Source organism: Ostrinia nubilalis, chromosome 20, assembly GCF_963855985.1.
Source record: "Ostrinia nubilalis chromosome 20, ilOstNubi1.1, whole genome shotgun sequence".
In the NCBI taxonomy this organism is placed as follows: domain Eukaryota; kingdom Metazoa; phylum Arthropoda; class Insecta; order Lepidoptera; family Crambidae; genus Ostrinia; species Ostrinia nubilalis.
Window position 1 is genome coordinate 9,555,523 of NC_087107.1, and position 23,007 is coordinate 9,578,529.

The following is a 23,007-nucleotide window of genomic DNA, read 5'->3' on the forward strand; positions in this document are numbered from 1 at the left end:
CTCTCCCCAGGTCATAAGCTGGGCATGACTTCCCCCTCGGCCAGAACGACTTCTGGCCGCCCATATGATTTACCCCCCCCCCCCCCCCAGGCCAGAAGCTGGGTAAGGCTTGCCCCTCCCCCCAGGCCATAAGCATAAGCTGGGTATGACTTACCCCCCCCCCCCCCCCCAGGCCAGAACTAGAAACTGGTTATGACTTGACCCCCCTCCCCCTCCCCCCAGGCCAGAAGCTGGGTAAGGCTAGCCCCTAAGCATAAGCTAGGTATGACTCCCCCTCGGCCAGAAGCTGGGTATGACTAACCCCCCCCCAGGCCAGAAACTGGGTATGACTTGCCTCTCCCCCCCTCTTACCAAGGCCAGAAGCCGGGTAAGGCTTGCCCCTCCGCCTAGGCTATAAGCTGGGTATGACTTATCCCCTCCCCCCCCCCAGGCCAGAAACTGGGTATTAGCACTCATATTATGTATTATTATGTTCAAAACAAACAATCATAAAGTTACACTCACCCCAACCGCTTCTCCGCATTCCATCGAATCGTATAAAAATGTGGTTTTTGGACATAGCGATACTTATTTTTCACAATTTTTATTTTTAAAAATTACTGGTCGATAGGTTACTTTATTTTGATGAATAAATGTTATCAAAAGTTTTTTTCTAAAACTGATAGTTTAGCTGGAAAAAATTATTTTCCATCCCAATAGTACGCCGGCTGCGCTCGATTCGGATATAGTGACGTCACGCGGCCTTGCGTACGTTGTCTTTTAGCGGCAAAAACGGCCTATGTTTATTACTTAATATCTTCGTAAGTAATGGTCCGATTTGGATAATTCAAAAAGATATATCTTTCTTATGTCTTAAAGATTAACGTAGATATTAGTTTTATTGAATTTTCTACAACAGTACTGATCCTCATTAAAGAGCTTTCGGGCTTGGTTGCCAATTGAATGGTGTTCACACAATAGACGGAAAATGCTTGATAACATTTAAGGGAATGTTGTGACATAATTGGGATAGATCCAAAAGGCTTACGAGGTCCAACTTCAATATCATGTTTATTATAATTTAGCTATCTTGAGTCGGAGGCGCGTATCAACTTGAGTTACATTTTAATCCTTGGATGAACACTGGTTTGAAATGACATTTCCATACTAAATGTTAAACTACAGTTCAAATAGAGTTTAAATTTTAGTATGAGGGTCTCAAATAATTAATTATACTTAGTAGTTTCTCGTCTCGTTTGGGTCGTTGCACACTTGAATAGTTGTCTGAAATAATAAATAAAATTAAGTTCCTAAGGCGTCTCATGACGTTTTGTATTAGGTTTACTAATATATTGTGATCTCAGATGTCTTAATTCACTCAATAGAAAAATATTTAACACACATTTTTACTTTTCGGGTTTAAGACATTTTTCCAGGTAAAAAAGAAGTACCACTGAATTTATTTCAATTATACTTGTATTCTAATAGGAGGCCTTATGATGTTTAATAATAGAAACTCAATCTTTTGTGTGTTATTTGAAAACCAATTTCCTTACGATTATTGCTCGGAAATTTTTAGACTCTGATTATGAGTTAATTAAACGACACGAGTAACGAAAAACATATTTAATATTTAGCTAAGAATTATAAGATTTTAATTACATTATTTCTATTATATAAATAGGAAAATTCAAATCCGAAGAGATCCGCAGGAGAACCAAGGTGACCGACATAGCTCGCAGAATTGCTAAAATCCAGTGGCAGTGGGCGGGGCACATAGCTCGTAGAGACGATGGCCGTTGGGGCAGAAAAGTTCTCTAGTGGCGACCACGTGCTGGAAGACGTAGCTTGGGCAGGCCTCCTACTAGGTGGACCGACGATCTGGCAAAGGTCGCGGGACCGTTCATTGTGGAAAACCTTGGGGGAGGCCTTTGTCCAACAGTGGACGTCATTTGGCTGAAACGAACGAACGAAGATTATACAAAATTAATTAGAAGAATAATAGGTACCTGAGTAAGTTTGTAAACAGCACTGTAGGTTCTTATGTAGTTGCAAAAGACGCGATTTTGAAACAAAAATATTACGTATTCTGATGCACAAATGACTATACAAAAGTAGGTATCGACTTCAATGGAGTAATTATTGCGCTAAGTTAGGCAACCAATATCCGTGTCTCTTTCTGCCAAATTACAGGACAGAAGAAACGAGATCTTCCGCAATTTCTCATTGCAATTAGGTACCTCTCTTTGACAAATTACGTAGTGACAAAGAAAATTGAATAGGCAAGAGCAGGGAAAAAGCATAAAAGCTGAATATGAGTCCAGAAAAAGAGGTTATTTAAAACCCAAAAATACAGGGTGACTGGAACTGAACCCGCCATAGCTAATACGCGTATAGAGGAGGTAATTTGCTAATTATTGAACCTTACTTTCTATGTCTAAAGTTTTATAGTTTAGGAGATATGTCAATTTTTATACTTTTTTCAGATTTTTCCGATATTTGACCTAAAAATATTTATGAAAAGGGGTATAGCAGAAAATATGAAATGTTTGAAGAAACTTTGTATGGATAATTTTCGTATTATTACTCCATTTTCTTCCATAAACATTGAATTTTTAATAAATTTCAATATCTAATTACAACATGACGTGTTATATCATTGGAAAGAAGAGAAGATAAAGATATTTTTATGATCATTGGCAATCCATTATCACCATTAGTTTGTTTTTTAATCGAATTCGAACTTGACTTTTTTATCGTGGTTTGTACTTTTGTTAAACTTTGGCGGCTCGTAACTAGTTATTCATTATCGGGATCTGAAATTTATTTTATTTGACTAAAGGTTTATTCGATATTAGTATCAAATAAAAAAACCGGTTAAAATCATGCGAGAAAAAAAAATTAAGCAGTTTTTAGGTCAAATTTCGGAAAAAGTATAAAAAATGACATATCTCCTAAACTATGAACTTTAGTCACAGAAAGTAAGGTTCAATAATTAGCAAATGACCTCCTCTATACGCGTATTAGCTATGGCGGGTTCAGTTCCAGTCACCCTGTATACTTGGAAAGATTTTTGCTTCCTCAATCCGTTTGGCTAGGAGTTCGTGACGGATCTAAAATTTCAAAATCCTTTCGATCTGGATTTTTTTAAATGTAAGTTCACTCCGTGAGGGGATTTCGAAATTACAACCATCGCGTTTTGCCATTTATCTAGGGGCTTTCCATTTATTAATTCTCAGTTTATCTATATTAAATTAGAAAGGGGTGTGACCCTGCAGTGGAGACTAGATGACCTGAGAATGATGATTATTAAGAATTGCTTTGCAATTGTTTTTAAAATGAATCCTCAACATCAATATCAGTTTTATGAGTATCAAATTATACGTTTGAAAGTATTGCAATATTGTTTTTAACGTAACGTAACGTCATTATCGAATCTGTTTTTAAGTAAACGTTTATAAGAATTACTTTGCAATAGTTTTCAAAACCCATCGTCTTATCTGCCTCTATATCAGTTTTATGTCCTTCAAAAATATCTTTGTAAGAATTGCTATTGTTTTTTAAAACGCAGGATCAATGTGGTGTTTGCTTTTTTCTCTACTAAGTAAATGTTTATAAGGATTGCTTTGCTATTATATTGAAAAACACTTCGTCATCGTTCTATCTACCTATATCAGATAAGAGAATATCTAGACACATATTCGGCATGGGTTTTAAGATTATTTGTTCTACTAAATAAGTTTAGATCGGGCTGAAATTTGACATGCAGGTAGATGTTATGACGTAGGCATCCGCTAAGAAAGGATTTTACGAAACCACCCCTAAGGGGGTAAAACGGGATCCACGTGTACGAAGTCGTGGGCAGCCGCTAGTCTCAGATAAAAGTTTGGTCGAATCGGGCCTAAATAGGTTTAGATAGTTTAACATAAAATTATCTTTATATAAAGAATTGCGAAAAGAAAACTGAATTTATAAGGCTCAAAGCATACTAATGACATCAAATTCGGGATAATTTTATTAGTCTAGGTTAACAGTATATTATTTTTCTGAGCAACTAAGGTAGGGCAGCGGAAGCCCTATCCTTGAGAACCTGTATTATTCCTCAGATCTTGAATTTAATTGTATCCGTTGATTCATGATGTTTATGTTTGACTAAAATTAATTCAAATATTTACCTATTTCAAAGCAAAAATTCAATATTATTATGAGAAGGCTGCACGACGAAAAGAAAATAAAACCATTTCTTATACGATCGTGTGTCTTACGCCCGTATTCACAAACATTACAATGAGGTCTCACAGTGCGCGTGGACGCACAGGGTGACACCCGAACCAATCACAGTGCTCTATTCAACGCTGTGCGTTCAATTCGCTGCTTCACTTAAGCAAGTATCGTTTGTGAATACGGGCGTTAGTTACCTACAAAAACATTCAGGTTCATTTTGTATTTTTTCGTTCGTCAGACAAGATATTACTTTTTACATACGAATAAAGAGAAATTGTTTGAAGACTCTCCAAGTTTTGAGCAGGCATCAAAGTCAAATTGGAGAGAGAAATAATGAGTTCACCTTTTGGGCGCAAATTGTGAGCAAGAAAGAGATGGGAAATAGTAATATTACGAGTAGTTCGTCTGTGACTCGATATTGTAGTTTTTTGAATACTAAAATGTGACATGGGAATGAACTACACTTACTAATATTAGAAATAAGTAAGTATATTGCCTAATGTTTTCACGTCTCAAATGCTGACACAAGTCAAGCCTTGGAAATGTATGACTATATCATGAACACTAACCTCCGTTCTGCTGTTCACGTGACCAATTGCCAAGCATCTGATTGAAACCAAAGGGAATATAATAAATGTTTATTATATTCCCTTTGGTTTGATCAAGTATCAAGCGTTGCTGGTCAATTTGCAATGGAGAAAGGATTCTCTTACTGCGCCTCAAAAGCTGGTTTGGAGCATTTTACGAGATCTATCTCACTAGACTTCGCACCACATGGTGTTCGTGTGAATACCATCAGCCTCAGTGAAGACTGATATTGTTGAGAATATGGGAGCCGGCTCGGAGCTTCAAGAAGCCACTTCGATGAAATTCCGCGAATCAGCTCTATTGAAAAGGATTAGTGAGCCTAGAGAGATAGCCGAGATTGCGGCATTTTTGGCTAGTGATAAAGCGGTTGGCATCACTTTATCGAATTACTTGTCAGATAATGGAATGTTGTTATCATTTTTAGTTGATTGATACATTTGTTTAATCGTATCTAGAAATTTTCTTTTTGTCCGAATGAAAGTACTTACCTTTTTTTGAAGTTTTTATACAATATAACAGAAGAGTTCAGATTGATGACCGCAAGGAAACCGCGATGAAACCTCGATAAAGACATCTTCCAGCGGGCAAAATCAGACGTTCAAAGCCGCGGGCAGAAGCTAGTTTTAAATAAAACAAAATCAATGTTTTAATAATAACACCAGCTTACCAGCTGAATCACTAAATTCAGAAATATTATTGTCAATATTATATAACAATCTTGCTAGATCAGCTAATGATACTAATTATTAAACAGATACCATTATCTATGTAGTAGATATGATAAGACAGCTAACTGATGACTATTAAAGAGTGGGTGTATGTGATTTAAAAGCGTATAAATAAGTACAGCGGCATACAAATAATAGTCATAAGCAAGATGAGTTTCAACAATAAAGTAGCGTTAGTGACTGGTGCGAGCTCTGGGATCGGAGCAGCTATTGCTCTTAAATTCGCTGGAGAGGGAGCGAACGTTGCCATCGTTGGAAGAAACGCAGCTAAACTAAAAGATGTTACGGAAAGTATCTCGAAGGTCGGTAACAAGCCTCTTGTGATCACCGCCGATGTTACCAAAGAAAGTGATGCTCAAAGAATCATCAACGATACAGTAAAACATTTTGGAAAACTTGACGTTCTGGTCAACAATGCAGGAGTGGCTCGCTATGCCAGCATTACTGAAGCAGAAGCCATGGCAACATTTGACCATATCATGAGTACCAACCTGCGTTCCGCAGTCTACATGACCAATCTTGCTGCCAAGCATCTTATTGAAACGAAAGGGAATGTAATAAACATATCAAGCGTTGCTGGTCAAATGGTGATGGAAAAAGGGTTTGCTTACTGCACCTCAAAAGCTGCCATGGATCATTTCGCGAGAGCAATCGCGTTGGACTTTGCGCCACATGGTGTTCGCGTGAACAACATTAGCCCTGGGCCGGTGAGGACCGATATTGTTGAAAATCTAGGAGTCAGTGCGGAGATTCAAGCAGCAATGTGGGAGAAATTCGAAGCAGCAACTCCTTTGAAAAGAGTTAGTGATGCAAGTGAGATTGCCGAGCTAGCGGCGTTCTTGGCTAGTGACAAAGCTGTTGGTATCACTGGATCAATTTACGTAACTGATAATGGAATTTTGCTATCACGCTCAAGCTAATTTATTTAGACAGAAAAAATATAAATATTCTTAAGGTAACTTCTTATTGTGTTTTATTCGTTATAAGTCCTTTTAAGTTTATCAATTAAAGTGCAGGTTCTAAAATGTTTTAAAAGGCTAAATACATTAACATAGATGAATCGGATGAAAATGGTGGTTGGTTGGTGAAATGTCTACGTACAGTCGAACTTTAATGAAGATTTTTTGAAATATTTTTAATGAGAATAGTTTTTATAATCCCTGGAATACAATAAGTATTCTATAATACCTTCTTTTTTCTATGCATACTTCGTTCGTCTTGTTTGCATCACAGATCACAGAAACTAAAGGGATATGTGACAAAGGGGCAGGGCCGGTGTGTGAATCCTGTTTGTGTGAATTTCTAATGCGACACTGAGTTTCGAACTCAGCGCATAAGTTAGCATCTCTCTGTATCTCTATAGTTTGCATCACGTCTTAAATGGGTCTTGTTATTCATTACCTCATGATTTCATGATATATGACGTCCTCATGTGCAGTGTTGTCAAATATTAGTGCTATCGCTCCAAAGCCCCCAAATACGTTACTTAACATAACGACGTATCTTTAAATCTGAGTGACAAGAAATCTGCTGGGCGGAATGCAGACAATGCGTTGGGGTTAGAGGGAATTATCAGAACAACAATATCTGGATCGAACTGCCTCAATTCCACTGCCGACCGAGGACCGAGGAAACTACTACAAAAACTTCTTCCGGCAGACAAAATCTGAGATTCGAAGCCTCGGGCAGAAGCTAGTTTTAAATAGGTAAACCAAAATCAATGTTTTAATAATACCACCAGCTTAATAGCTGAATCATTAAATTCAGAAATAAATTATTGTCATTAAACAACCTTGCTAGATCAGACTATGTTACTATTAAAAAGATAAGATACCATTATATGTGTAGTAGATATGATAAGACAGCTAACTGATGACTAGTAAAGAGTGGGTGTTTGTGAATTGAAAACGTATAAATAAGTACAGCGGCACAGAAATAATAGTCATAAGCAAGATGAGTTTCAACAATAAAGTAGCGTTAGTGACTGGTGCTAGCTCTGGGATCGGAGCAGCTATTGCTCTTAAATTCGCTGGAGAGGGAGCGAACGTTGCCATCGTTGGAAGAAACGCAGCCAAACTAAAAGATGTTACGGAAAGTATCTCGAAGGTTGGTAACAAGCCTCTTGTGATCACCGCCGATGTCACCAAGGAAAGTGATGCTCAAAGAATCATCAACGATACAGTAAAACATTTTGGAAAACTTGACGTTCTGGTCAACAATGCAGGAGTGGGTGGCAATGCCAGCATTACTGAAGCAGGAGCCATGGCAATATTTGACCACGTCATGAACACTAACCTGCGTTCCGCTGTCTACATGACCAATCTGGCTGCCAAGCATCTTATTGAAACGAAAGGGAATATAATAAACATATCAAGCGTTGCTGGTCAAATGGTGATGGAAAAAGGATTCGCTTACTGCACCTCAAAAGCTGCTTTGGATCATTTCGCGAGATCGATCACGCTGGACTTTGCGCCACATGGTGTTCGCGTGAACAACATTAGTCCTGGGCCTGTGTGGACCGATATCATTGAAAATATGGGAGTCAGTCCGGAGATTCAAGCAGCAATATGGGAGACATACAAAACAGCAACTCCTCTGAAAAGAATTAGTGAACCAAGTGAGATTGCTGAGCTAGCGGCATTCTTGGCTAGTGACAAAGCTGTTGGTATCACTGGATCAATTTACGTAACTGATAATGGAGTTTTGCTATCACGTTCAAAGTAATTCACTTAGACAAAAATATATTATATTAATATACTTAAGATAACTTAATAATTGTGTTTTATTTATTAGAAAAGTCCCTTTAAGTTTTTAAATTAAAGTGCAGGTTATAAAACTTTACATACTTAGTTGGTTAAATATATTGAACATAGATAAAATACCCCATATCGTGATGAAAACCCGGTTGGTTAGTGAAAATGTTTACGCACAGCCGAACTTCATAATATCTTCTTTTTTTATTCATACATACTTTGTTCGTATTATTTGCAGCATATCTCAAATGGGTCTTGTTATTCATTAGCTCATGATTTCATGATCCATGACGTCATCATGTGCAGTGTTGTCAAACATTAGTGCTATCGCTCCAAAGCCCCCAAATACGTGACTTAACATAACAATGTATCTCTAAATCTGAGTGACAATCAATCTGCTGGGCGGAATGCGGTCAATGCGTTGGAGTTAGAGGGATTACCCAGAACAACATTATCTGGATCGGTAGGTATGCCATGAATGGTTCATGTTCTACGTTGATGCGATTGGGGATTCGAATCCCGTTGGGAGCAAAATAGTGAGATGAGCACGAGAAGCCATTGATTTTTATGGTAAATTCATTTGTATCTGTTTAGTAAGTTGCTATGAAAAGCAAAACTTTGCTACTATACATCACTAATAAAAAATATTATCTCTATTCGATTCTTTAATATACGTTACTAGTTTTTGCCCGTGGGTAAAGCCACGTGAAATGTAGTGTCACAGATCGGCATAAATTATACCCTATAAGTTAATCTGGGTTACAAACAATAATACTGTAAAGTTTCAACAAAATCCGTTTAGTAGTTTTTGCTTGAAAGAGTAACAAACATCCAGACACCCAAACATCCAAACTTTCGCATTTACTCGTATAATATTAGTAGGATAATTACGTGTAATATCATTGGCTTTAAAAGTAAAGTAAATAAGATATGACCAACTACTGGAGTATGAGCTGAACTTAGAACTGAACTAATCTAATCTATAACAATATTATTACACTTACGACATAGATAAGATATCTATGTGTTGTCAAATTTATTTCCAAGGTTTTCTACTTATTAGGTAGACTTTATAGGTGTGATTGTGTGAACCATTCAATTATATTATTACTATAATACATTTATCGAAGTGTTACGCAAAGTAAAATAATATTACAATCATATCAATACAAATAGAAAACATTTCAACGAACAAACCTTAAAAAAATCTTAATACACACTAAAAAGCTACTATTGAAGTTACAATATAATCTGATGAATGTGAGAGAAATTTTCAGCTAAAATTAGCATTTAATAATGAAACCCACAAGATTGAATACCCAGTAATAATCTCTCTAAAACTAATAATAAACTATTACCAACGTTTGTATAATCAAGTAACAAGCAACCTGTTATACAGGGTGTCCCAGAATGGGTGAATCAAACTGCTTGGGGAGGTAGCACTACTAATGTAGGTACTATCCCTAAAAATATGAAAAAAATAATAAAGCGCATGGACAAAAATCATTTTTTTTTATATTGAAAACAAATCAGCTTTGCCTAAGTAGGTATCTGGCTATAATAATTGCTGCGTTTGGAGTTTATTGTACAGTCACGGAATGAAAAGGTTCGTCAGTTTTCAAATTGATTCCTTCAACGAATCGCGAGCACATATTACCTTTTGAAACTATGTTACAGAATAATCTCGAGTTAGAGAAAATAATCTTTAACTGTTCGTCAGTAAAGTTCAAAATTATTCAGATCAAATTTGTTTGACAATTTATCATGTCAAGAAGATTATTATGATTGATAAACTAAAACCTTCTTGTTGGTTCAACCTGCCATTATTATTTCTATTAAATAAAAAAAACTATTGTCAATTGGTCAATGTCATCATTGCATTGCACTGATGGGATAGAAAAATAAACAAGCAAAACCTTATTCGTTAGCAAACGTCATGAATATTTATTTAAATGTTAGCAGCACTGTTTCTTGCACTGTTATGTTGGCAGGTTTGACTCTTACAGTACCTAGTGCAAGCGAAAACCGACACTAAGGTGACGAACCTTTTCATTCCGCGACTGTACTTTATTTTTACTAATATTAATTGTCCATGATCGCTTCGTCTATCTGTAAACAAACTTTTGAAAATAATGACTAGATTTCGAGTTTAGAGCACTTTATTTTAAAAAAATCCGAACTCAAAATTTTTTTTTCGTATTTTTTAGGGATAGTACATTAGTATTTAGAGCTACCTCCCCTAGCAGTTTGATTCACCCATTCTGGGACACCCTGTATATTGTGTATGTAAGACAAGCTAATCTAAGTTAGGAACTGCGTGATTGGGTGATTGTAGGTGGAATTTATTTACTAGAACAATGTTACCATGTTACAGAACTGTGTCGTGGTACTCTAATACTGTGATATTTACGCTGATTAAACTCGTGCAGGCAAATGCACTGCTTACAATGCAGCAGAATGTAGTAGGTTGTCTCTAAGATCGCCTTTAGATTATGGGATTTCCATGGTGTGGAATTTCCATAATCTAGCATCGTTCGTTTTAGCCTAATTGTTAATAATTCATCATCATGTCCACGGACAAAGGATTTCCGCAACGATGTTCTACCATTGTTTAGCCAAATGTTGTCCACTGCTGGACAAAGGCCTCCCCCAAGGATTTCCATAACGACCGGGCCTGCGCTGCCCAAATCCAGGTGCTTCCCGTGACTTATACTAGATAGGTCCACCTAGTGGGAGGCCTGCCCATACTACGTTTATCGGCTCGTGACCACCACTCGAGAACTTTTTTGCCCTAACGGCCATTAGTTCTACAAGCTAAGTGTCCCGCCCTCTGCAACTTAAGTTTGGGAATACACGGACTATGTCGTTCGTTCGTTTCAGCCAAAATTAAATGACATCCTTTGCTGGACAAACGTCTCCCTCAACGATTTCCACCACGACCGCTTTTGTGCTTCCAGGTACTTCCTGCAACCTTCACGAGTCTACCACACCCACTTTCAATTGTGTATCGTCTGTGGCGAAGTAATATTTGAGTCTTCCTCTGCTTCAGACGTTAATTTGTCTGCCGACGGTACATGAGCCCGCAAACGTGATTTATTTTCGGCGAATTCAGATAATCTGGGCAGAATTTTGGTACGGAATTCACTTTTTCTATCACTTACCTTAAATCAGTCATGATAAATTTATCTCAAAACAATCGCTCCAAAACTTTATAGTTATTTACGTCAGTGTACTTATAAGACTTGGACAGTACTGCGACACACCTCATCTTTCAAATGTTGCATATAAAAATTGTTTACACTACCCACATTAGTAAAAATATTTATGTAAAAACTAGCGTTCTTTTTAAAGAACGCTAGTAACAAGTGGGTTTGATACATAATTACTTATTTCATAAGAGAACATTAAGATACCCCTTGCTCGATGTGCCTCTAAAATATAAGTGACAAATGGTTATATGAAATAAGAGGAGATAGTGGTTTAAGGCATTGCTTTTGCGCAAGCTGTCCCGCGCCCAGAAGTGATCTTTTCTTTAAAAAAAAAAAAAAAAAGATAATTAGTGATAAATGGAGTATTTATTTAGCCCCTCATTCATACTAAGTTAAATATGCTTGTATCACGAGTGAGCTCGTCACAATAGTCGAACGGCAGGGGTGCCCTCTTAGACGCATAACATTTTTCATCATAATTTAGTTTGGTATAACAGTATTTGCATAAAGTTTTTTCGCATAAACTTTGATATGCATAGTTTTCTAAATGCATAATGGTTTCTTAGGCATAATAATAACTTTCTCTAATTTTCAATACCATAATTTAAATAATCATAAATGTAAAGAACATAATTTTTATATACATAAAGTTTGTTTTTAATAAAATACTATAAACATAATTTAATTATTTATAACATTTAAAGTGATAAATATTGTCTATAAGAGCAACCAACATTGAAGAGTAAATAATTATGTATTTGTGATGTTGCGACTTTCGACTTAAGACTGCGGTATTTCGGACGTGAGTATATGGCGAAGCTTCCCGAACGCTGCCCATCCGAGTTGGATTCGACGATTGACCTCTTTCTCGAAGTTGGACCTACCTAACTGGACTGTTTGTCCCAGGTATACATAATTGTCAACAACTTCGAGTGTAGAGTCTCCAACCGATCTCCTTCCACCTTTATACTCTTTCGGCCTATAGATTTGCAAAAACTAAATTCTCTGTATCATTGTCATTTTTGTTCTTAATTTTTGACCTGTTTCTTAGAAAACTTAAGCTCGTGAAACTACATTCTGTTTGATCTTGAATCCCTCTTATCTATTATAACGCACATATTATACAGTCCACATTTCTTTTACAACATTAAGCTTACCTGGTCTGAAATTATGTTGATCCCGACTGGCCGTGGTCTCTTCCACGTGGTACTAGTCTGCCCTATACTAGAGTGTAATTTAAAAGCCGGAGGCGCGGAGGGAGTGCGGTCCTCGCTCGCATGCTTGCTTGCATGCTTGCTTGCTGCTTGCTTGCTGCTTGCTTGCTGCTTGCTTGCTGCTTGCTTGCTGCTTGCTTGCTGCTTGCTTGCAGGCTTGCTTGTTTGCATCCTTGCTTGCATGCATGCTTACATGCTTCCTTGCAGCTTGCTTGCATGCTTGCTGTTTGATTGCATGCTTGCTGCTTGCTTGCATGCTTGTTTGCATGCTTGCTTGTCTATTTATATTTGTTAACTTATAACATTTTTATATTTCATATTTGTTAAAATTATGGTATTTTGTATATTATGAATGATAATATTTATGGCATTGGTTTAGATGCCAATAAATGTTATGCCTAGAAATCGTTATTAAAAAAACAAGTATACAGAAAAAATATATACTAAAATATTATTATAATAAAAGTGGTTATGGCAAAAAAAATATGCCTTATGAATTATTCTGTATGAACGTTATGCGAAATGATGAGTATGCCAAAAAACTTTATGCACTCTTAAATTATGACAATATTTTTTATGCAACCGAATATGGACCCGAACGGCAGCGGGGCCTGAACCCGCGTACCCCGGACCACTAGTCGGCCAGTCCGACCTCTTCACCGTTCGGGTATCGTGGCTTCAAGGTGTGGTTTACATAATATTCTACCTACCTACCTAAAGCAATAATTACAAGAATTACAAAAATAAGACGAGACTTTTGTGTCAGTGTGTAAAATAAACTAAAGTAGGAAAAATTCAGTTAATTAAACCGATCTTTTAAGTTTGGAATCACGTGACTAATAAATAAAATTTGAGACTTCCCTGTTTTTAAAATTAAAGCAATAACTCATTAACCTAGTTACTACTTTTTAAGAAAACTGGCAATTTACCCAAACTTTCCGCCATTTGTTTTACAAACTTGCCTCGTGACCAAATCGAACAAGTCTACAAAATATCTTGAACAAATAAACTCGAGTTTTGGTTCACGATCAAAGTATCTTTAGAGTTAATAAATTGTTTAAGTAAAAGCCTGTAACAACGGTTTCCAAACTTTAGTTATTTATGGAGTAAGAAAATAAACCAAACTGGTTGAAATTAAAAAGTTATACAAAGCAATAAACAACTTTACGTTTATACGTTTTCAATGTGAAAAGGGGGCGGGGCCAGTGTCGCAGCAATATGCCCAAAAAGAGAACACATTTCTCGCGACAGCAATGATGACAGCAGCGACGTCATAATTATGTGTAAACAGTTTATATTGCTTGCGTAGTAGGTATGTACTAAAGATTGTTCAACTAATATAATATTCTCGTAAATATACTATAATAGGTAGGTTCGCTTTTCCAACAAAAGTCTATGTCAACTTATATTGTACTTATAATAATCTTGCAACAACTTATCACACAATTTCCACGGCGCCCGCCAACTATACAGGGTGGAAACGTTAAGTGATCTCACTCGATTATTTCTAAACTATACAAGATATCGAAAAACTGGTTACTGATCCTGAAAGTGCTTCATGAATTCTTTCAAACGGTACCAATAATATGTTACATAATAAACTGGGTATATCTGAAAATTCGATGTTTCCAGCTTCCATACTAAATGTATGCCAGCCACACAATATTAAAAGTGTAATTATTTTTATTTAATAATAAACTCGTAAAATAAACTCGTAAATTGTATTCTTATTCAAAATTATTCATGGAAAATATTGGTTTTAGGCTTTACTTGCTATAATATTTGTCAAGAGATGAGTGTCATGACTGTGGTAGTACTAGTACTCAATGTATGGAAGAAAGAAACATTGATTTTTTGGATAGATCAAGTTTATTCTGTAACCTATTATTGATACCATTGGATAGAGCTTGTGAAGCACTTTTAGAATCAGTAATAAGTTGTACGATATCATGTGTAGTTTTTAAAATAATGTGACATTACCAAATGTATGGAAGCTGGAAACATTGAATTTTCAGATAGATCCAGTTTATTCTGTAACCTATTATTAATACCGTTTGATAGAGCTCATGAACCACTTTCAGGATCAATAACCAGTTTTTCGATATCTTGTATAGTTCAGAAATAATCGAATGAGATCACTTATCGTTTCCACCCTGTAGATTCATTAATATCCTTGGGAACCGCTGACCGAAAGTTTGCGAATTGTTACAAACTTTGTTAGTGATTAATTTTCGCTATACGTAATTGTATTCACGCTAACTTACATCGACCTAATCGCTAAAAGTTAAGTTTGGGAGGCCATGTCTAACTCGCGTAACAAGGATGTGAAATTTCACCTTATTGACAACCGTTTTAGGCTATTGTTAGAGGAATATCTCGTGATAATTGCTCTAAATATTCTAGAACAAGTGAAAGGGATTAAAAAAACTTAAGTATGACTGTAGCTTCTTAACATAGCATAGAATTACGATAATTTGCTAATGCCACTTAAAAATTAGCATACAATATACTAGCTTTTACCTGAAGACTATCACGCGCGTTCTCATTTCGAAACCGGGATAAAAACTTATCTTATGTTTTTCTCCTTGATAATAGCTAAACCTTCTTCACGATTCACAATAATTATGTTGCTGAAAATTCAATAAGTTTTAGCCGCATGAAAAAACGTTCAGTAGTTTCTGAATTTATTACGAACAGACAGACGAGGCGGAAAACCTTGTCGTATATTAAGCCTACATCTTCAATACTCTCTGGTTTATAGAATAATATTTTATTAAAATTTAGATTTGATTCAAAAATGCAATCGATGCAGCAAGAGCTAGAACAACCCTACTAAAACGTCTACTATCATTCCACACGGAACACTTACACGCCAACTCAACGCTAACTTCATACAATTTGAGATGGAAACCTTACATCTATGCAAATCGTCCGATCCAGAACTTGCACTGAGAGCCACAGCACACAATGCTACTTTTAGCATCGGCGATTGGCGATTTCTATAAGTCTGGTCTGCGAGCACGTAGAATTTAGTCCAATGACCCCAAAATTCTACGTGCTCGCAGACCGGGCTTTAGCCGCTTTTTAGAAGCTGAATGCAGCAACCACACATTTCACACGGCACACTTAAAAACGTTGAACGCGGCGATTGGTTTGAGTCGCTTTTCGGAAGCTCGACGTAGCGACAGTAGCGCAATTCCGATACCGCGTCCGAACGCATGAAGTCACTAAATCGTGATGCTACATCGATAGAGTCGCTAAAACGCGTGATTCTGATAACCGCGTCCAAACTGCATCGATAGATTGAGGCTCTAAAACTTGCGATTCAGACATGCGTCCGAACGCATGAAGTCACTAAATCGTGATGCTGCATCGATAGTCGCTAAAACGCGCGATTCCGATACCGCGTTCAAACGCTTGGTTTCGCGAAATCGCGATGCTGCATTGATAGATTGAGGCTCTAAAACTCGCGATTCAGACATGCGTCCGAACGCATGAAGTCACGAAATCGTGATGCTGCATCGATACAGTTGCTAAAACGCGTGATTCCGATACCGCGTCCAAACGCTTGAATTCGCGAAATCGCGATGCTGCATTGATAGATTGAGGCTCTAAAACTCGCGATTCAGACATGCGTCCGAACGCATGAAGTCACAAAATCGTGATGCTGCATCGATACAGTTGCTAAAACGCGCAATTCCAATACCACGTCCAAACGCTTGAATTCGCGAAATCGAGACGCTGCATCGTTAGGCAGAGCCTCGAAAACTCGCGATTGAGACATGCGTCCGAACGCACGAAGTCTCGAAATCATGATGCTGCATCGATAGAGTCGCTAAAACGCGGGATTTTTTTTAATGCATAACGAGGCAGGTATTTGACTACAATCGCACCTGATGTTAGGGATGCAGTCTGAGAGCCACAGCACATTATTTTTATTATTATTATTTAGCCGCTTTTTAGAAGCTGAATGCAGCGACCACACATTTCATACGGCACTTAAAAACGCCGAACGCGGCGAATGATTTGACTCGTTTTTCGGAAGCTAGAACGTAGCGACAGTAGTCGTGATGCTGCATCGATGGAGTCGCTAAAACGCGCGATTCCAATACCACGTCCGAACGCCATGAAATCGCGATGCTGCATCGATGAAGTCGCAAAATCGCCGATCGCCGATGCTAAAAGTGGCATGTCTGCTATGGCTCTGAAGTGCACAATAAATGTATGCACCAAGTTAAAGCCAGATGTTGCATCGTACAATAAATCTTGCCTACCCTCATCCTGCTTTGATATATTGCGGGATGCTTATAGAAGTAATGTTCTTTAAATGTTCAAGAATATTCTAGATTCTAGAGCATTGTGCGCGGACGTTGTAAGATTGCGGCGTTTTAGGTGTGCTGTTATTTATGTTGTGCTGGAAGGGTTTTGACTTTAGACGGAAAATTTGAATGCATTTGGTTACAAAGAATAGCCAACAGCAAATCTAGGTCTTCTAAAGGTTTAATATTTTATGGTTTTGAAGTATTTTGTTGAATGAAAATAAAGCTGTAATACCTATTCTGTCTTCAACATGTTAGAAAAGCATTATTGAATTTATAGTGTAATTGAAATGAAAGTAGACTATGATAAATAGACAAAGCTTGGAGTATCTATAGCTTATCTACCTACTCCGTTTACAACTGCAATCTTAGGTATTATTATTTTCCTTGTCTAGTCCTAGGTACGCGATTTTTCCCTCTATCACCCCAAGTTTTACATTTTAGACTTCATCATAAACTCTACACTGCTAAGAGTTGGTTAAAATCTACATAAAATGTTCCAACAGCGTAAGAATATTGCGTTAAAAATAACGTTACACCTACATGCCCAATGGCGCGGCTATAACTGCTCAATGCGGTATCGGAAAGTTTTCCAACTTACAACTGAGATATGCCGCGCCCGGAGCGAACGACGAGTGTTCGGATCGCTTGTTCGACTCAACAATGGGGTCAATTCCGAGAATGTTCACTATCTTGCGAATACAAGTCGATAAGAATTTATACTCGGAAGTCACACAGTCTATTTTGTTCCCACAGGTATATAAATACGAAATCCTACAGATACTTACGAAAGTTACGAAGAACTGTTGAAAGATTATATAAAATTGTTTATTCAGTGTCTTGGTTTTACATTACGGCATTTGGATTGAGTTTTTTGACCTGATGGAAAGTGATGATCAGGCCAAAAACTTCAGCCGGAATTCTCAACCATCGTGTGAGCTTAACCAATATTAATTGAAGTAGGTAATGGTTCATTACGTTAGTTGTATGTACCACTATGCACAGTTATATTTTGTTCCAAAAAACATTTTTCCGACTCAATTATGTTCCTACGAGTAAATAAATGTTTTATACCCTTACTGAGTTGATGAACTTTTAATTGTACCTACATAAAATCTAATTCCATTCTGATTTTTCAATACGGGTATCAATAAGTAATTTGATAATTCAAGCTATTAAACTTGCTCTGCACTGTGAAACTACATCGCTTGCATTTCATCACATGCAGTCTGATAGTCGGGGGAGGCTTTGTTAACATGTGAAATGACATGGTAATAACTATCAAAAGTTTTAAGTTCCCGACTCGTTCCCGTCGCTCTGTTAGCTTAGTTCCAGGAATTGAGGATACAGTTAGAGTTGCCTCTGAATAAATCTTTACGCTTTCAGAGAGCTCGATTGTAGGAGTTTTGGAGTAGGTATTTTTCACGAGGTGTCAAGTGTTGTAATTTTTTGGTTAGAATTCATTTTGAATTATACTTAAATTTTGATTTTGATGTCACTATTTTTTGAAAAGCATAGGATTTACTATTAAAAATAATAATTATTATTATTTATTTATTATTCATTATTGAGCAATTACATATTTGATCCAAATAGCGTCCTAAATCCTCTTTAGGTTTGTCTAGAGACTATTGTTCTCTATACAAATAAAAACAAACGTTTTAGTATAAGCATTCACAACACTTTCAGATATACAAAATAATTATTATTTCAGCGATTCCAATTTACTTAATGGTTGGAGAATGAAAGAGTGTAGTCTTCAGCACATCAAACAACAGCATAAAAAGCAAATGACAGAGTTTAACTGTATACAGATCATATTTTGCGATCGTTTTGCCTCAAAATCAAAATATTTGCTTTTAACAATAATTATCCTACTTATCTCTGATAAAAGTTACGCTAATAAAAAGGTTAAGTAAAGGTGTATTATGAGAAAGCACGTACATAATATCCTGATGGCCGTCATATTGTATTAATTAATACAACAGCTGCCGTGGCCGGTCTACTGGACGCGGTTTCAAATTAATTTTACCTGGTAGTTTAGCACGTAGGTATACATCAGAGGCTTTATGCTGCGCTTAATTATTTTATTTGAAAATACTAGAACATCTACCTACATCCAAGAAGGACGTATTTAATCATCATCATTTCAGCCACAGGACATCCACTGCTGAACATAATCTTCACCCAATGATTTCCACGTCTCCCGGTTGACTCAAAAAATTTTGCAGCACAAACTTATCTGTCTAAACACAAAAACATTTCACCAGTCCCGAGTTAAACAGCATGATCCCGAAAGACAAATGCCATACAATATTTGCGAAAACATACAAAATTTGCGTCATAAATAAAAGCTTTAGAGTACATTTGGCAAAAGTAGTAACAATTAATCTGGACGAAGCTGCGGCCCCTTGGAGGGCTGCCAATTTGGACGCGTTCAACATTTTCTAAAATGGTTAAGTTGACGCAACATGCATATTGGAGATTTAGGGAGGTGTGTTGCGGGAGATTTACATAATAAATAAATTATGGACATCGGCATGCAGGGAAGCACGATGCAAGCTGGGTGCAGCATACACCAAGCACTACCTATGCAGCATTTACGCATACAGCAAGTAATCAGTTTTATTCGAGTACTAAATACTAGGTGAGGCCTTCAGAGCTAGGTACATAGAGTTAACAAACTTTGTCTAAATACGATCCATTAATGTCCAATAAAAGTTAATCTTTATTTTTAATATTATCTGATGGAAATTAGAAAACGAGAAGATCTAAGAGAAGATTGACTTGGTGATTTGGAGTATTAGTTCAGAAAGTTATACTTAGAATACTATCATTTAACCTACACTAACTCCATGTCATTTAAACCTACAGAACTCTTACATAAGGTGCAAAACCTGACTCTGATATGTCAATTTACGAGTATCAGTGTTTTAATGACAAGTTATGTATCAAATAAATAAGGCGAAGTTATATCATAAGGATTTTCAGTAGAAATACCGCAAATTACTTAAAATACTTACCTACCTAATTACTTACTAGTAATTAGTGAGGCCAGAAAAAAACACCAACTAAGTAGGGTGGGTAGTCGAACAGTGAACCAACCAGATACGCTGAACCACCGCCATATTTCAAAAAGTATGACGTTGCCAGTTCCACCGAACGAGTCACTACGTGTCTCGTGGATGCCCTTCCCCTCTCCCGTAGTGCGCCGGCGACTGTGGCTAAGGTGTGACGTGTGGCTGCGAATTCTTTGTTTCTCGACGACAAAAGATGGTTTTTTTAGTTATGCTTTACGATTTTTGTATATTTTGCTATTTATATTAAGTACGAAATCTATTTGGTATCAAAATTATTGTAGTTTTATCTGTATAATGAGCACATTCCGTGATGACCATTCCGCGTACTTCTTATTGTTTGTGAACTCATAAGTTGAATAGTGTATGTTTTGAACAGTGAACCAGGTTTTCAAAGTACACAGTGAACCGGTTGACTGTTTTTTTATTTAACCACCAAACGGTTGATTAATTACCTAAAGGCTTTAAGAGGCAATTTTCTATAATGCCTATAAGAAATTGTTTTTATTTTAAAGTGAAAAATAGGTTAAGGTGCGGCGGGGGTGGCCCTTGGGCCACCCCTAAGCCGCCTATTTAGTTTTATACACACATAAATGATCTCATATTAATCACATTTACCAAATCATGCGGTAATTATTCATAATAACCGGCGATTATTCATAATTTTCACATTTATCACTTTGACCGTAACATATATAAGGGAGAGTCCGGTAATTTGGACCAGTTTTTTTTAATCCTATTTTACACATAGTTTTCTTTTGTTTTTGCTAATGTTCATGATATATAATTAAAGGGAAATTATTCAACTTACTATTTCATAGGTATTAATCAACACAATTGTTGTATATTTAGCACAAATCAACAAAATACGAGTTCAGAGCTTCGGTCCAATTTAGCCAACCGGTTCGATAATTTGTACCACAGGGTTACTAAATTGGATTTCAATAAATTTCAAGCCTATAAAAAAAACTATGGCAAAATATTATACGATGCATTCTTAACAAATTAGGTAACGAAAAGGAACAGTAGTTAATAACATAGACAATCGATATTGTTTTACACTTTATCACGATTTTATTGTAGTTTTATCTGTATAATGAGCACATTCCGTGATGACCATTCCGCGTACTTCTTATTGTTTGTGAACTCATAAGTTGAATAGTGTATGTTTTGAACAGTGAACCAGGTTTTCAAAGTACACAGTGAACCGGTTGACTGTTTTTTTATTTAACCACCAAACGGTTGATTAATTACCTAAAGGCTTTAAGAGGCAATTTTCAGTTATTTTTGTTTAAAGAAGGATTTTTCTTTTCAATTGTGTCTTGTGTTATTTTTGTTTTCTGTGATTTTTTAAATGAAGACTGTTTGTTTACCACCAAAAAGGTTGATTATTGATTACTTGAAGGCTTTATTAGACAATGTTTAGTTATTTTTGTTAAAAGAAGCATTTTTCTTTTCATTTGGGTTTTGTGTGAGTTTCGTTGTTATTTTTGGATTCTGTGATTTTTTATGAAGACTGTTTGTTGAAATAATCATTTTTATTTCCATTTGATTTTTGTGTTGTAAAAATAAAAGCTGATTATATAAAATTATGTTGTTTATTTTCCAAAATTATAATTTTTACTCGTAATGAACTTTATGGTTCACTGTTGAAATATGGGTGGTTCAGTGAAAACTACCCGTAGTACACAGTGAGCCAAATTTCATTTTTTTTTAAAACCTAATTTAAGTTACCTTTTTATTGCTGAGGCTAATTTTAAGCCTAAAAATTAGAAACCTTATTAAATTACCTGACTGATAAGACCATAATGACATTTCTAGCTGCATTTTCCAGCTAATTAGAGCATTTAGAAAAAAGGCCGGTTCACTGTTCAACGATGCACCCTACCTACATTATTTGTTGTTCATACACCACGAATAATATCGTTAGCATCAATCGCCCTTGTTAATCAAGCTAGCAGGCTATATGAAACTAATTAATTAGCACCGTGCGCCGCTACGATTCGATTATGTACTTCAATCTATTATTAAATTATAAACTTTCAAACGAAAGCAATAAAGCATCAGTTGGAATAAACTTATTAAACCTTTGAAATATTGAAGTGGGTTAATATAATTATTTTGGACGTGACAAGTCTAGTTCCACTTATTGAATTGTCAAAACAATTTGATATTATTTTAGTTTAATAGATTCAGGACTTACATTTTATACTAGCTTTGCCCGCGGGTCACCGCGTGAAATTTAGTTGTCACATAACATAAAGACCGACTAGTTTGACAATATACCTACTTGTAATTTAGCAAATTAACTCACAAATTATAGCCTGTATGTTTTTCTGGTGTACAAAAATAATACTGAAAAGTTTCATCAAAATCAGTAGCGTTTGTGTGAAAGAGTAATGGAATCCATCCATCCTCACAAACTTTTACTCTTACGCCCGTATTCGCAAACATTACTATGAGGTCTCACAGTGCGCGTGGACGCACAGGGTGACACACGAACCAATCACAAAGCTCTAGTCAACGCTGTGCGTTCGATTTACTGCTTCACTTAAGCAAGCATCGTTTGTGAATACGGGCGATATTATATTTGTACGAGTAGGATTAAGTGGTATGAACAAAATAACTACAGAATAAAAGAGTTCTTTATATTATTGCTTAATTCCAACCCATTGACCGTTTTCCCTGGAATCTGGAATCCATCGTGGAATTTCATTAGACGGACCTACAAAGGTTATTGGAGTTTCATCTGAATTGTAAATATCTTTTTATCGGAGTTTCCTAGAATATTGATTAATATGCAGTTATTATTACACCTTTTGTAACGAAGTCATTTACATTTAAAACCAATTCTGAGTATTTTTTACCTTTTTAGCTTAGTAGACTTTGTTAGGAGTCCCAAAGAGTGAACTTTAT

At 36.4% G+C, this 23,007-nt stretch overlaps 2 protein-coding genes and 1 pseudogene across 2 annotated transcripts; all 3 read left to right on the plus strand.

The window, feature by feature from the left end:
• LOC135081889 (uncharacterized oxidoreductase YxbG-like) overlaps positions 1–5,223 on the plus strand; it is a 67,476-nt pseudogene extending 62,253 nt beyond the window's left edge.
• A 392-nt stretch (positions 5,224–5,615) lies between these two features.
• On the plus strand, positions 5,616–6,482 carry LOC135081613 (uncharacterized oxidoreductase MexAM1_META1p0182-like). The gene has a single exon (XM_063976359.1). It carries the CDS (start codon positions 5,669–5,671, stop codon positions 6,437–6,439), a length of 771 nt encoding a protein of 256 aa, XP_063832429.1. The 5' UTR covers positions 5,616–5,668; the 3' UTR covers positions 6,440–6,482.
• A 91-nt stretch (positions 6,483–6,573) lies between these two features.
• Positions 6,574–8,294, plus strand: LOC135081614 (glucose 1-dehydrogenase 1-like). Its single transcript, XM_063976360.1, has one exon. The coding sequence runs from the start codon at positions 7,473–7,475 to the stop codon at positions 8,241–8,243; it is 771 nt and encodes a 256-aa protein (XP_063832430.1). The 5' UTR covers positions 6,574–7,472; the 3' UTR covers positions 8,244–8,294.
• Positions 8,295–23,007: the final 14,713 nt, after the last annotated feature.